Genomic DNA, 16,489 nt, shown 5'->3' on the forward strand with positions numbered 1-16,489 from the left:
AGATTTGAACTCACAGCATTTTATGAGAAAGTAATCAAGTCTTACCAATTAAGTCAACTTCCATCAAAAAATTGTCTATTCTTACTAGTTGAGCCAACTTCTATCAGAAAATGGTTCATCCTTACCAGTTGAGCCAACTTGTCTCGACTTTGCTTTGTCCGTTAATCAGTTGCCACCTACTAAGAGAGTTGCAAGAGAATGTTTATTGTCTGATCGTTGGCATAAAACTTGAGATCTCTTCCAATGTCATATTTTTGTGGCCGAGAGAAAGCACTGATTCAAGATAACTGAGAATTAGTTCATATATAATGTGAGAACTGGGTTAAATTCTCCCAAACTCGAGCAGGACCCAAAAAAAATCCCTTGTGACCCTATCGGGTCACCCCTAATATCCTGTTTGGAACCTCAAGTTTTTAGCAATTTTGTATAATACTAGTTTTTTAATAACTTTTGCTACAGAAACCCACCCCAAAAAACTTATCAAAGTTTTTAACCTACACACTTCAAAATAATACACAAAAAACTTGAAGGGAGAGGTGCCGGGGGAGAGAAAAAGAGGGGTAGAGGGGCAACTGATGCAACGGGAGGAAGGAAGAGAGGTTCCGGGGGAGGGGGAAGGGAGAAGAAGAAGAAAGAAAAGAAAAGAAAAAAGAAAGAAAGAAAGAAAAAAGTTTTTCGACCTAAAAATTTTTCTTACAACTTCTACAGTAATCTACAGTAAAATTTTAGACAAATACCCAAAAACCTCACCTTCCAAACGGAGCCATAGTTTAGAATAGGATTAGAAATAAAAGTAGGTATAAATTATGACAATAGACCAAAAAAAAAGACGGGAAACGCCTGGTAACTGTTTTCATTGTTCCAAAACACCTGACTCTTAGCATAAGGAGCATTAGGCATTCTCAACTAAACGATCCGGCATAGCTGCACTCAATCTGATTAAACCAAACTCTAGCCAAATAGTCCAATGAAACCAAGAAATTCCCAAATGCAGAATAACCTTGTTCACTCCCAAAACAAAGATGAGCAATTAATACCATTCTTATGTAACTTACAAGAACTTCCAAGAACTGTAGTTCTTAATCAAATGTCAATCTTTATTGGATATATTTCCTGTACAAACAGCAAGTATAAGCAGCTCAAAGGCTATACTGCAAGTCTGAGCGCCATTCACTACAAATACAGCACAAACTAAATGGCTAGGCTCAAACGCACGTTTGAAGGGTGGTTTGAACTCTTTCTCTAGTACAGCTGTTCAAATAAGAATCAAGGCGTATATAAGAAAAATAAAAGAAGGGAAATGGACAAATTGGAGCAGCACTTGTCCTTCAATAAAGTCTAGCTGCACAGAGACCCAGGACACATTGAAGCACCCCAAATTTGAGCAATAAATCAAAAAGTGCTCAGATTTGTCACAGCTTCGGAGGCAGGGGTTGAATTGCCACCGAAGAGTACGCCTATGTTAAATCCAAAAAAACCTACTGCTAGAGTCTAGTCTTCATATCTTCAAAGCTTTTGCTACTCAGCACTATGTAATATAAACCTCCGAAAAAATGGAACTATCATCCACTGTTAATTTTGTCACTCATTGTCGCTTATGCTTCTGAGATATAAAACGAATTCCCTGCTTGCCAAGTTCCAAGTTCTTGGCCTTCCCATTGTCAAGGGCAACTGAGACAAATGATGTGCCTTCAAACACTTCAGTTACTGTTCCTCTATGCCTGGAAAAAATTTTTAAAAAAAAAAAGGTAAACAAAAAGTAATTAAAATAATTAAAAAGATGAGTCCAAAATTCGTCACTTCTTTCTTTTAACAGCTATGTTGTTCAAAATTAACACTCATAAGCCAAAAGGTTAAATAGTTTAGCTTTTGAAGTTCCAGATACAAACTGTACTATGAAACAACAGATTTCATATTGACGAGACTGCACTGAGGGAAATGGACACCCTAACGGTCCAGGGGAACAAGGGGAAATCAATTGAAAGGCAAGAGGGCTACATAGGAGGTAGGGGAAAAAAATGAAGCATACCAGGAATTGTCCGATGGTTGATGAACTTCCACTCTCTTCCCCATAGCATCTTTACCCAACTTCTGGAGTATCCAATTAGCATCCATGATCTCATCCATACTTCTGTCTCCATATACTCGTGACGCATCATCTTCATTCTTGGTTGACACTTTTTCCCTTGGAGGTGAGGGTCTCTTTCTTTTGGATCTTTGCCCCTTAACAGAACTTCTCTCATCCTCCTTAGGAGGAGCCCAAGTACTCTGGTTTTCAGATATAGGATTCTTAAATTTGAGTTTGAGCAGCGGCTTCGATTCCTTTTGAGAATTTGATATAGGTGCATGATTACCATCATCACTCACATCAGCCAAAGCACCAGGCCTACTGTCCCATGCAGGCACTGATGAAAATCTATTGGTTCTAGAGGCTGGAAATTCAGATTTTATCCTTACTCCAGTTGCACTAACCTCCGTGCTCTTTTTCCCCAGAGCCCGTGTGTTTAATCCAGAAACTTGTTCAACTTCATCCAACAATTTAGCTCCTCCAAATTTGGGAGGCATGTCACCAGCTTCGGTGTTAGCTTTTTTGATCTTTATCAAGTTACCATCTTTTCCTCTAAGCTTTGAACCTTTCTTTTGATCAGCAACAGTTGCTGCAATGCACGAGAAAATCATATCACACTTTGACCCATGCAGGTGACATTTTCCACTGATTATAATATAATTAATGCTGTGACAATGGAGGAGCTATGTAGATATGAATAAAACATTCCATAACTGCAAACCAAAAAGAAATAAATCGATCTTTGAGTAACAAACCTTTTCCATCAGTATGTTTAGATGCATTCTCTTGCCTGTGCACAGATTCATTCTTCCTAGGTTGGCCAACGTCTTCGCTTCCTATTCGGTAGAAAGACATAATAAACATGAGATAACATCATTTGGCTATGATGCACAGAAACAGTATATAGGAAATTTTCATCCATGCAAACACAAAAATTAGTTGGACTGATCATTCATATCTACATATCTCCAAAACAATTCTGCATCGACATTCTCTGGCAATACATTCATAGAAGGGAAGTTTGAGCAGCAAGATCTTTCATTGACAACTTCAAATTTAGAATCTACCAACTTGCTTTTCAAAGTTAGGCATCAAAATTTGCATCTGTATGTACAATTACAACTTTCTTACTGAAATGTTTGAAGCATAAAACCTTAATTAGTTGGACTGATCATTCATATCTACATATCTCCAAAACAATTCTGCATCGACATTCTCTGGCAATACATTCATAGAAAGGAAGTTTGAGCAGCAAGATCTTTCATTGACAACTTCAAATTTAGAATCTACCAACTTCCTTTTCAAAGTTAGGCATCAAAATTTGCATCTGTATGTACAATTACAACTTTCTTACTGAAATGTTTGAAGCATAAAACCTTAATTAACCACAATTGTCATTTGATGCCAGCAGAAACTTCTACCTTTTTCCATTTCTTCTCTGTAGAAAAAGTCTTCAATTTTGGTAAGTCAAAACCCATTACTAAGTAAGCCTGAATCCAGCTCCTTTTGCACAACCACCAAATCATTTAAATGGCTACTTCCCACTAACGTAATCTACTAGCTCTTCCAGTTGTCACTTTAATACAAATGCTTGCCTATTCCATGCAATAAAAATTTACAAAACTCGTCGCCCTGTATGGATTGCATTGTTTTTAATATACTTGTTTTTGTTTTTAGAATCTATAGTAACACACTCCAAAAACTCCCCCAAAAACACTCCAAGTTTTTCAAATACACCTAATTCAACAAAAAAAAAATGACTCCTCTTTCTTCTTTCACCCATCATCCACCACCACCACCACCACCTACCACTGCCCCCCAACCCCTCCTCTCTCTTCCCCCTTCCTCCTCCCTCTTCCCCTCCCCTCTCCCCATGACTGGATCTGGCCATGACCACCAGAATCCTAGACAACGGTCTTATTAAAATCCCCAACAGAGTGGATGTCTTTGGGGTGAGGAATAAAAGGATAATTTTGGATAATGCTTCCCAGGGATTTCGGCTATTAAGTCAGTGTCCCTTAAGGATTGGAAAAGAGGACCTGATCGAGTGCCCAATTTGCCTTAAGTCTTTATCCTTTGCAGCTTTCACCGAGACCATGTTAATCACATTCATTGATTCCTTCTGGCTGGTCAGTCAGAACTTCAAAGTTTTAGAGAGTGCTTTAAGCTCTTTTCATTCACTCAAAGAATCTTCCCTTCTCTCTTCTTCTATAGTGCACCTTCCTATTCTAGTACACTGCCGATAGACCTTTGCTCCTTAACTAGGGAGGAGGAAGGAAGGAAGGAAGGGGAGGGGGGGGGGGGAGAGGGAAAGGGGGAAGAGGGAGGAGAAAGGAGGGGGCGGTGGTAGCAGTGGCGGGTAGTGGTGTGTGGTTGTGGTGGGTGGTTGGCAAGGAGTTTAAAAAATCTTTAAAAACTAGTGTTAAATGCACACTCAATGTGTGTACAATAAAAAAAAAAAGACAAAATGGTCATATATTTTGTATAAAATTTTTATTACTGAAGGAAACTTTAATCTTTCAAATCTTTTTCATAAAATAATTCTATTTTGGTAGTTATAATGTTTAAGGTTAGTTATGTTGAAAACATATACTTAAATAGTTAAAAATAAGAAATAGTCATGGGTAGTTTATCTTGACAACATATGTGTAGGTAGTTAAAGTAAGAGTAGCTTTTAATAAGGGGAAAAAGGAAGTTCATAGAGTGACAATAAATGTTTACCCTAAACCCCGTGCTCCCCCTTTATATATAGTATAGATTTTTTTTTTTTACTGAAGGAAACTTTAATCTTTCAAATCTTTTTCATAAAATAATTCTATATTGGTAGTTATGATGTTTAAGGTTTGTTGTGTTGAAAACATATACTTAAAAATAAAAAATAGTTATGGGTAGTTATCTTGACAACATATGTATAGGTAGTTAAAGTAAGAGTGGTTTTTACAAGGGCAAAAAGGGAAGTTCACAAAGTGATAATAAATGTTTACCCAAACCGCTTGCTCTCCCTTTACACATAGTAAGTATGGATATCCCAATAAAATTTTAAATTTTAAAAACACCCCCATAACATGTTTTTCACATATAATGCTACAGCGTAATTTTTGAAAAATTAAATTTTAAAAACACCCCCATAACATGTTTTTCACATATAATGCTACAGCGTAATTTTTGAAAAATGGCCCCCAAAAACACCTAATCCATATGAAGCCTGCTTTTAGTAAAAACATCACCAATTTACCAACAAGAGAAAAGTAAATCAAAGGAAGATTTATTAGGAAGTGGATCCACAGTCATATGAAACACAAGAGAGGATGGTAAAATTCATGAGCAGGCTTCATACAGAATGTCCACTAGAAGAAATTGCTCAAAGTGACATGTTAAAAAATGAAAACATATTCCCCACATCCCATTTCTGACTCAAAACTGAACTTCTAAGCATCCATCACATTAATGCAAGTCATGGACTCATGGGTCGTAAACTCGTGTTCGATATTAACTTCCTAATTTACTAATTGAGAGAAGTGAACCAAGCAATAAGACACAACATTATATGTTAGATATTAACTTCCTAATTTACTAATTACGAGAAATGAACCAAGCACTAAGACAGAACATCATATATAATAACATCTCCAAGGAGAACTCTAATCAGGGTTGCCTAATAATAAGCAGACATATATTCCGAACAAGTTCAGAAGTTTTACAATTAGGATGGCAAAGAATAAAGACTATACCATTTGAAGTAGTCATATCCTGGTCCTTCTGGTAGCTGGAACCATCAGACCTCGGCGAAGTAGTCAAGTTCCTGTTTCGTGAACCTATATGTATAACAAGCTTTGGTCCCTTTGTGGCCCTTGACATGTTACTCTGATTTCCACTATCATCCCCATTATCCAAACCTCCTCCCTGAGGTTTGTTGCTCTTGATTTTGACCGTTTTATGAGCCCGATTATTATGGCTTGCTGTAACCTCATCAATAAATTTGTGCTTCAAAACCCCGGCCTGATTTACAGAGCACATTCCATCATTGACACTTCCAGCAACAGGAGAAAAATAGCCATCAGGTTCTCCACTTCTAGAAGAAAGCACTTGTTCGGTCCTATTATCATAACCAAATGATGAAGCATCATCATGCCTTTCAAAATTCTGATGTGCCTCGTGAACACTGTCAATAGACATCAGATGCCCCTTCTTTTTCCCAGACTTCTTGTTTGAAGATTTCTTCCCATATTCCTTGCTCTTTTTAGGAGATTTATCAACTACTCCTTTAAGAGAAAACCTCAGTGAGCGGCCATATTCATTCTTCATCACTACAGGTGCATTTTCTTCATCATCAGAAAAAGGTGAGATAGAAAATATCTCTTGCTGCGTTGGCAACCCAGCAGCTGCCCTCAAATTTGCAATTAAATCCCTGTCAGCTTCATCTCTCCTTCTCCAGAGCTCCTGAACTGCCTCCTCAAGATTCTTAACCTAGCAAGTTAAAAAGTAAAGAAAAGTTTACCATATAAAAAGTTGCTCCTTCCCCTTGAAACAGTTATGCTTTAAAATTTAAAATATACCTGGTAGCATTCTCCACGACATGTAGGACATACATACTGTAGATTTCCATCTACTTGGAACTGCAGATATTTAGCATCACTGCACAAAATTTTCAATAAACATGAGAGTAGGAACCTTCAAAAAGTAACCTTTGCTACTAAATTCCTGAAGCAGCCATCACATCAAAAGCTATATTGAAAGGATAATGCAGAATGCAGGAAAGAAAACCTCATTTAGCAACCCAGCATTAGCCTAATGGTCCATATTAGACACTTAGACAGAAATTTTCAGATGTAACAAAAAAATTTTATTCTACTGCAGCTAAGCAACAAAAATCAAATAACACCATCTAGAATTCACTCATTCAATACTAAATCAAATAAGCATATACAAAATTTTATTTCTCGAGTGAACACTAAGCAAAAGATGAGTACTGGTCATTTTAATTTTCTCTGAATTATGCAGTAAGAAGAAAAGACCAAAGCTAACTAAAAGAAAAATTTCTCCCCAATCTCTTCATCTAGACGGGTACTCATCTATGATTTTAGGCTCTAGTAAATGGAATGACAAAAAGTCCACATACACCCCAACTAGAGATTTAGCTAAAAGTGCTCAAGTAAACCTGATGCCATCACATTGGCAGTGCACCCAGCGCTGGCAGACATCACAGCAGACCATAGGTGTGGATTCGGAATCTCTATACACCTGTTGTTTAAGAGCAAAACAAGCAGAAACATTAAGTCCTCAGTGAGAAAGAGAGTGAGAACAAGAGCAGGTATTAAAATGGCAAGCCTTGGAAATCAGCCTTAATGTATGGGCAAAACTTCCTCAAACTATCTAAAAAAAGTATTACAATGATATAAAGACTAGCGTCATCAAATTTAAGTAGACAAAGACTTCTACAGGAGAATACCATACCATTTATAAAAAGCCAAAGATAGCCATGGAAGAAAACTAAAATGTTTCCACATAGTTAAAAAACAAACATATACATCAGAAACATTTACAGGCAAATACGCTTTAAGGGGACTTGGATTTCTCTAACATTCAGGAGAATCTGGTCCCAGATGTATGTGCATAATATCCACTTGACTTAAACAATCATGTACAATCAATTGAATACAGAAAGAGGACCAAGCATGTGCCTGAACAGTATTGGGTTGAGCACATAAAATAAGGACGATGTGTTAAACTATCATAAAAAACATCATACCTTTAAGCAAACTGGACAGTAATTTCCTTTCACAAACAACCTTCCGCAAGCATCGCAACATGTGTAGCCAAGAAACCACCTGCAGCAGTTTCAAATCTAATAACCAAAATAGAACACACATATGGATCTTCAAATAGATTTTAGCAAGTAAATCATACAGCACTTCAAGATGAAGATCTCATACTATACTTTCAAAAGAATCAAGCAACATTTCACTACAATGCATTGACACAGATCCCTTGGTTAGGGCAATTTTTATAAAACAGAAAGTGGAAAATTTAATCAACTTGGTAATCAAACAAAATATACCTTTTCCTTTTGGAAAGTTGAACTCTCAGGATGCTACATAACATGACAACAGCTCCAAGTAGAGGTTAATTCATATGCTAATGATTTTCTAATTGACAACTTAAATGTTTCCACATAAATAACCAAAACATCTTTAAGAAGAAAAATCTTTTAACAAAGTAAAATGCTTAAATCCACATTGGCAGATTAAGAATTGAAGAACTAGTTACTCAAAGTTAGAGAAGTAATCATGACTCCATCCAAATTTTAGAGTCTCCATTTCGAGTACGTGCTAGACATTCTATAGTCCGAGTAGTACACAGCCACTCTCAATACTCATAAATACTACACCATATATTGGATATATAAATTTTCATCAGCCTACAAAGGAAGCAGATATAACAGATTGCAAAACATGGGAAATGTTAAGTTTTTTTCAGTTCAAGATTTACAGGTAGTAACTAAAATACCATTATGCTCAGTAAAAAAGAAGCCTAGGCCTAGTAAATATGATAACTTGGAGGTCCATCTTACCTCACGCTTAAGCCATTTCCAGGAACACTAGAACCACAGCTATGACACTTTGTGTGCTTGGGGCACAAGTAAGGTCCATTACTAACATTCTGCACAACCAAAGAGTCAACAGTATGTATTCAAAATTTACAAGAGTATAAACCTAAGAGATGATGGACAACAGACCTTGTGGGGTGGCTGCTGACAATAACAATGGAATGCACCATCACATCTTTTGCAGAACATAAATTTGTTTGGATCCCCAGATCTTCGGCAGACCTAGAGTAATAGAATATATCACCCAATCAGAAAGATGACACAATCGAATGACAGACAATTTTGATTGCACTATGGACACATCTTGTAGGGGAGAAGTGTACCAACTATCATCAAAAACTACTCAACACCACTGCGTGGGAAGAGGCATACAGCCAACATTGACTACAAGGTTATATTAAAAGAAAGCAACAGGTCTACTGAACATAATTTCAGTTAAAAATATTATCACCCAGGTAGAATGACAACAGTAACCCAAGCGCACAGCTCCTTTATTATTTAAGAGAAGTAAAGAAATGTCATCTCTGTGGAGGATTTAACTGGCAGTGACCATGTAATGACTAAAAAATGCGTGGAAGTATGCCACGCTAAGCAACTGCAGTCAGTGATCCAAACTACCAAAATAAGGAAAGGTCCAAAGTATCTCCATTATTTCTTGACTAAGCTCCTTTAGTGATTGCAAACAAATTGAAAGTCCAAATACTAAAGTTGGGTGTGCCTTATATAAACAAGTATAGAAACAAATTCCAAGCATAAGAGGACGGCTTAAAGTTACTGTGCCTTCCCACAACTGATCAATGCTTTTAAAACATGCGAAGTGTAAATTTATGGAAAGGGGAAAAAATGAAGTCAAGCTTTCAAGCTCAATGAACATAATATTTATTCAACATCAAACTTAGGTACTAAGCTTGTATCTGTGATGAGATCAAATTCAATTAGGAGCCAGTCATTTTTTAGCCTAATCACAATGGTGTTAACCTGTTTCAATTTGATTATGGTTTTACTGATGGCTCGTCAACAAGAAGAACCAAGTAATCTCCCGTAATGTAATCTGAATATAAAGCCACATAACAAATAGAAAAGTGAAACAGTTAAAATCAAATAAGATCAAATCTCTCAACAACGATCCTAGACCATAAGATAACAGTCACTTACATCAAACTTTACCCGACTGCGCTGAGAAATAGCATGAATGCCCAGATTATAACCACAACTAACAATCTAAAGTCATCATCAAGAAACATAAACCTTTGACGAGAAAATTAGTAAATCTAACCTTTTCTTTCAGTACAATCAAATAACTATATGCTTTTGGCAGGATATCAAAGACTTGGTGCATGCAGTAACATTGCAAAATCATCCAACACTTTCTTAATGGGCAATTTAACAAAGATAATAGGTTGAAGGTGCCCAGAATGAAAGCAGGTCCTCATACTAACATTTGAGACATCGTGATGCAAAAACCTATTAGCTTGCTTTCAGGCAGATATTCATGACAAGGAACCATAACTTGTCATAAAATTAAGTGGAGTTAAACAAATAATTACCTCACAAATTCGGCAAGATGGGCATGTCCATGAACTCCAGTGAAAAAGATCTGTCAAATCATCATCAATTATATGTAACATACACAACTTCACATTATTTTTATGATTGTGATCAGACAATCTACCTCTAAAATCTACCGAATTAACATCACCAAAAATATGAATCATACAAAACTTCACATTTATTTTTTACAGTCAGAAGTTCTACCTCTATGTTGTGACCAAGCTTTTAAGCAGCTCCTGTGATATTTTTTACCACAACTTTTGCAGGGCAACATTTTCCTTGCTCTTTCACTTCCTTCACTTTCACCACTGAAGCATAAGCGGCACATTACTTTGACATTTGACAGACCCTGCTCTTCTTGTGCATCATCTTTGACAGGACCCTATCGCATCAAAAGCCAAAAAATCAGTCGGAACCCAATTATTTCATCTGTAATGCGCTAAAACTAAAAAATCAAGAAAGTTGATGAAGTAGTAATAGCAGCATGTAATCCTTAACTAATGAACTGGATAATCTCTTATGAACACTCAAACCAAAACCAACCAAGTACTACCATTTTAAAAAGAAACATTACAGTGAAAAACTGCATGAGCAACTTCGACATAGCAAAAAATTTAAACAACAGAAAATGGAAAGAAAAATGCACAACAATCAACATAAAAAGCATGGTACACACCAAGAAAATACAGAGTACATATCTATCACTGTCAATATTTCTTTACACAATTATCAAGTACTTTTCTGCCAAGAAAACAATATGCTTTGTGATAAATCACTTAATTGTGCTTGGATTCATACAATGTAAAATCCAAGATGGCCCAACTTTAACTACAATAGTTTGCTTGTAGAATCACTGGGATGAGAAGTTTTCGCCAAACAGAAAAAGAACATAGAAGACCAAATGACAACCAAAACAAGGTAAGTCCAACAGCTGGCCCAACATGTCAGTCGAACTGCAAGGGGAAAGAACAACCCCATTAATCACAAACTGAATTGTCAATTGATGCTTCTAAACTGAACGATCTTAGTCTGAAGTACATAAAGTCCTGCAATAATTGTATGCTAGAGAGTTGCACAAAACAAAATTTACTGACAAGAAAGAAAGGCCAGCATAAAGAAAACACTGAAAGCCAGTTGCAGTCATTTTCTCTAAATCACACTTATTAACCAAAAATATCCAATTCGCAAAATTCCACTTGCCAATAGTAACAAACAAAAAGAAAATCATATTAAATCCTAATATGGTGGAGACAAACCAATGCAACAAGGGTCCTACATGGTCACATGAAATGCATATGAAAGGAAAACGATTGACATGGCTTATACTACATTTACCAGAACCTAAAGCAACAACCGAAACCAATAAATACAAAAATTAACTAATCGAACAACAATGAACTACACATGCTGTAAACAAACAACTTCATCCAACATGTTCACACGTAATAAATGCGAAAGGAAAACCTGCAACATGGCTGATACTTCATCCACATTACCATAAACCATAATTCAACTAAAAAAATTGGATCTTCAAAACAGCAAAATATTTGTATTACCAAGAACAAGCCCAAACACAAAATCACAATAAATGGCAAACATAAATCTATGTCCAAAAAACTGAAAAAAAAACTCACCACCATTTCTCCAGACTCAAACCTCCTGGCAAAGTCCTCGGCCACCATTGAAGCAGCAGCAGCCTGCTTCTGCAAGGCCACACGTTTAGTCTGCGCTGAGGCCGCCTCATCCCCATCTCCAACAGCTGCACCTGCCCCTGCCCCTGTCCCGCCTCCCCCACCATCCGCCACCGGCGGAACCACAGACGCAGGCACTACCTGCGCCCCAGCTCTCTGAACTGCTGCAATTGGCGGAGGAGGGGGCACAGGCGGAGCAACAACAACAACTTTCGGAACCTTAACCTGCACCGTCGCATTCGCCTCGGCCTTCAACAACCAGGGGTCCTTAATAAACTCCTCAATTCGTGAAACTTCGCCCAGAAATTCCTCTTTTCCTCTCTCTTTCTGCAGCTTCCGCGGAAACCCTAATTCGCAATAGCAAATTCTCCGACTGCAAAACAAAACCCATCAAAACCCACCTCAGAAATCAAGGAAAAATGCAAAACCCACCGAAACAAAACCCCCTCCCAGGCTTAAAAAACCCTCAAAATAAAAAGAAAGTGTGGGATACGAGAAGAACCCTTCTCCCTATCGGGCTGGAGAGGAAAGGAAAGGGAACGGGGGTTTATGGAGGGTTAAAAAAAATTAGAATGGGTGATAGAAGGGGGAATAGTCATAGTACTTACCAGGTAATTGGGCAGGCAACATGAAAGGCCATTAGAACGATTTGGGTTTTTGAAATTTTTGAGTGAGATTAACGGCAGGGTTGAGTTGGTTTTGGGGGGATTAATTTTTTATTTCTTTTTATTTTTCTAATATTTGAAAGAAAGCCAATATAGTAGTGGTATTACACTAGTAAAGGGTATTAAGATTTGAGGGTTGGGAAAAAATTGGAAAACAGTTTTAAGGGAAAAGAGGGAGAGAGAGGGAGAGAGAGGGAGAGAGGAGGAGAGGATGTGGACATCGCGGAGATGGGCTTCGTGCGCTATGGGGTCGCGATGAAGGATTTTGGGGGCCAATAGGTGAGGTTTAAGGTTTTTTAATTTGACCCGTGGAGTTTTGGGGACTCAGTTTTGAGCTCACAGGGGTTTGAGTGTATGAGAATATCGTCCCTCTCTTGGGGAATATTGGGTTAAGGTTAATTATCTCAGGGTCTGTATGGATTTAGGGATTTTTTCAAAGGCTAATTTTTTATTTAGTGTCTATAGTAGCACTCCAAATACAATTCTAAAAATAATATAAAAATACACAATTTCAAATGCAACTGACAAAAATAAATAAATAAAAATATATAAATTATATTTTTTTTTTTTGTCAACTCAGGAAGTATCCCATCTTGGCCAGACTAATCTCCCTGAACCTGGAGTACCCCACCCCCCAAGAGCACCCAGGCGATAGGAGAGGCCAGACTCAAACCTGCATCGCATGACCCAGAGGGCCACCCGACAACCGACTAAGCTGACCCCGAGGGGCTATATAAATTATTATTAATTACTATCGCAATTTTTCTTCTTTCATCCACTACCACTATCCACCACTAGGGGTACAGGTGATCCGATAGGCTCGACTAGGGTGGAGCTGAGTCAAACTACTCGACTCGAGCTCGATATGTACTCGATCAGAAGCTCAAGCTTGAACTCGTTTCATCGAGCTCGAGCTCGATCTCGAGCTGCTCGTTAGAGCTATCGAGTCGAGTTCGAGCTCAGAAATTTGATACTCGAGAGCTCGACGAGCTCTATCGAGTATCACATAAAAAAAATAAAAAAAATTATATATAAAATTACTAATATAGGTAAATAAATTCTGAGAAATTACGGGTGAGTACCCTTATCGAGTCGAGCTCGAGCTTTTTAAGGACTCGATCGAGCTCGAGCTCGAGCTGTGATTCTCCGACTCAATCGAGCTCAAGCTCGAGCTCGAGTATAATTATATTATAGCCGAGTCGAGCTCGAGTATAGCGGTACTCGAGCTCGAGTATAGCGGTACTCGAGCTCGACTCGGCTCGAATACACCCCTAGGCTCGACTCAAATTCAGTCAAAGTCGAGTTTAAGTCGAGTTCAAACTACTCGAATAGACGATCAAGTCGAATTCAAACTTAGTTTTCTGGAACTCGAAAGCTCGACGGCCCTATTCGAGTAAATTTATATTTATTTATTATATATATTATACATTCATAAATTTACTATTTTAAATATACAAGTTAGATACTTTATGACATTTCATCCGTTTCTCATAACATTATTCAGGGGTGACTTAGAAATTTCATAAATGAAAATTTGTAACTCAAAAATCTTAAAGTGGAAAACCATGTTTCATTTTGATTCAGATTTGTTCATTTCACTCAAAGTCTGAGACCCTTATCTTCAAGAATTGCATCTCCATCTTCTTCTCTTCATTTTGCAAATCGTAGCTCCATCTTCTTGTCTTCAACACTTAACTCGCAACGTGCACTCATTTTCTTCTTCAACCTCTCGAATTCGCAATGGATACTAGATAGCTTGCAATCGATGAGTTCAACTTTAGACGAAGGTAGAGCAGCAGAATCTTCCACCCTAAATGAGATGGAGCCATTGAGGCACTTTCACCACTTGAGCTCCTACATATTGAGGTAAGTTCTTATTTCTTAAGTTTGCAAACCCTAAACTTAAATGGATGAAATTGGAAAGATTTTTGGTACCGCAAACCCTAAATCCAATTTGGAAGTTTGTTTCCTTCTGTTGTTGGTGTGAGACTGTGAATTTTTTGCTATTTTTGTTGTTTCCCTTGAACCTGAATTATGGATTATTGGAAGTTTGTTTCCTTTGTTGATGGGAATGAATTTCTGCTATTTACTTTGTTGGTGTGAATTTTTTGGCACTACATTAGATTGAAAGTTTGTTTATGAATGGACAAAAGGCCTGAAATAAATTGGTTCTGGAATTCACGAAACTATATAGTAGCAATTGCAGAATGCAAACTGTTTTTGGAAAAATTTTATTGAGATCGAGTACCTTCAAGTCTTCGAGCTTGATTCAACTCGATATGGAACTCAAGCACAATTGAGTCGAGTCTCGAGCTTTGCAAATATGTTGTCGAGTCAAATTCAAGTTTGTGAATTATTATTCGTTTGAGGTTGAGTTCAAGTTCAAACTCGAGTAGCCTATCTAAACTTTGAGCTTGAGTTCGAGTAAAGTGCTACTCGAACTTGACTCACTCGAATTTACCTCTATCCATCACATATCACCGTCGCCACCATCTCTCCCCTCCTTCCTTCTTCACCTCCAATGCCATCACCATCACACCATATCGCTCCCCTCTCTCTCCTCCTCTCTCCTTTCTCTTCCTTCCTCTCTCCCTCCTTTCTCTTCCCTCTTTCTCCTCCTCCCTCCTCGTATTCAAGGTTACTCTTCTTAACAATAAATAATAAAACTCATCGCTCTCACACCCTCATTAAACTAGAAAATCATGATTAGTCGATCAAAACCATTAATCAAAATAAACACGTCATAAAAAAGCATCTGTATTTCACCTTTTTACTATTTTCCCAGTTGTTCTAAATATTTGTTAATTTCCCCATTGTATATTGTGGGGAGAAATTCAATTACCGAATAAAATTTTGATCGTTCCACATATAAAACTGTAAGCCCAAATAAAATTAAGTGCAATGGAGGATTATTACAGTGGAAGCAGTAACTATGAGAATTGTGATTGAGTTTATGATGATGATGATGGACAAAACTGTGTTGATGGGCTCCAAGACTCAAACATTGAGACTGACTTTTCTCCTTGCAGCAAAGGTCTCTCCTGTAACTATAAGGTATAAATTATAATATTTTCTCTTATTGTTTCCCCAATTGATGAACAAGAATTAAGTCTTTAAGCTATGTAAATTTATTTTTTTATATTAGCCCTCGGGGTGGGGGAGGACAATGAAGGGGATTGTGAGGAAAAGGAGGTGAGGGGAAAGGAAGAAAAAGGAAAAACAGAGAGGAAGAGGGAGGGGAGAGGAGGAGCGAGGGAGAGGTGTCGCGATGGTAGTGGAGGAGAGGTGTCGCGATGGTAGTGGATGAGAGAGAAGAGAGGTGGAAAGGGGTTGTGGATGGGTATTTTTTTAAATTTTAAAAAATATCACATTAAAATTTTAAATTTTAAGCATACCCACAAAATATATTCTGAAAAATACCCCAAAAAGACCATTAAAAAGACTTTCAAAAACACTTAACCATTTACAGTAAAAGTTTTTTAACACACTGCTATAATAAATTTTTTGAAAAATACTCTGAAAACACTAATCCATAAGTCTTGTTTGATAACCCAATTCAGTACTTAAACTTAATAGGTTCAAAGTTTAGTATTTTCAAACGTATTTGATAACGAAAATTAGAATATCTTAATTTAGTAACTAAGAATTCTCTAGGCAAAACATACTCTGAAAAATAATTGATAAGTTATTCACTTATTACTTAATACAAATACAAGATTTATTATTTTTATTATGCCAAAATAATTTTTTTACTATATCTATAGATGTTAACAAAAGAGAAAATGAAACTATTGAAAATATTGTTAAAATTTATTTTTTCTCTAATAAATTTATTTTTTCTTAGATAAATTTGTTATAATGTAGTTTTATTTTTTTAATATCTTATTCTCAATAATATCAAATTTAA

The 16,489-nt window shown here is 37.0% G+C and overlaps 1 protein-coding gene across 1 annotated transcript; it reads right to left on the minus strand.

The window, feature by feature from the left end:
• Positions 1 to 1,071: 1,071 nt before the first annotated feature.
• Positions 1,072 to 12,830, minus strand: LOC113727092 (uncharacterized). The gene is made up of 13 exons (XM_027251076.2): positions 12,526 to 12,830; positions 11,861 to 12,290; positions 10,431 to 10,608; positions 10,223 to 10,272; positions 8,805 to 8,897; positions 8,640 to 8,728; positions 7,818 to 7,896; positions 7,227 to 7,309; positions 6,625 to 6,703; positions 5,800 to 6,535; positions 2,824 to 2,904; positions 2,030 to 2,657; positions 1,072 to 1,721 (listed from the first exon to the last, which is right to left on the minus strand). Exons 1-13 carry the CDS (start codon positions 12,555 to 12,557, stop codon positions 1,586 to 1,588), a joined length of 2,694 nt encoding a protein of 897 aa, XP_027106877.1. The 5' UTR covers positions 12,558 to 12,830; the 3' UTR covers positions 1,072 to 1,585.
• Between the last annotated feature and the right edge of the window lie 3,659 nt (positions 12,831 to 16,489).

Source organism: Coffea arabica, chromosome 2c, assembly GCF_036785885.1.
Source record: "Coffea arabica cultivar ET-39 chromosome 2c, Coffea Arabica ET-39 HiFi, whole genome shotgun sequence".
Classification (NCBI taxonomy): domain Eukaryota; kingdom Viridiplantae; phylum Streptophyta; class Magnoliopsida; order Gentianales; family Rubiaceae; genus Coffea; species Coffea arabica.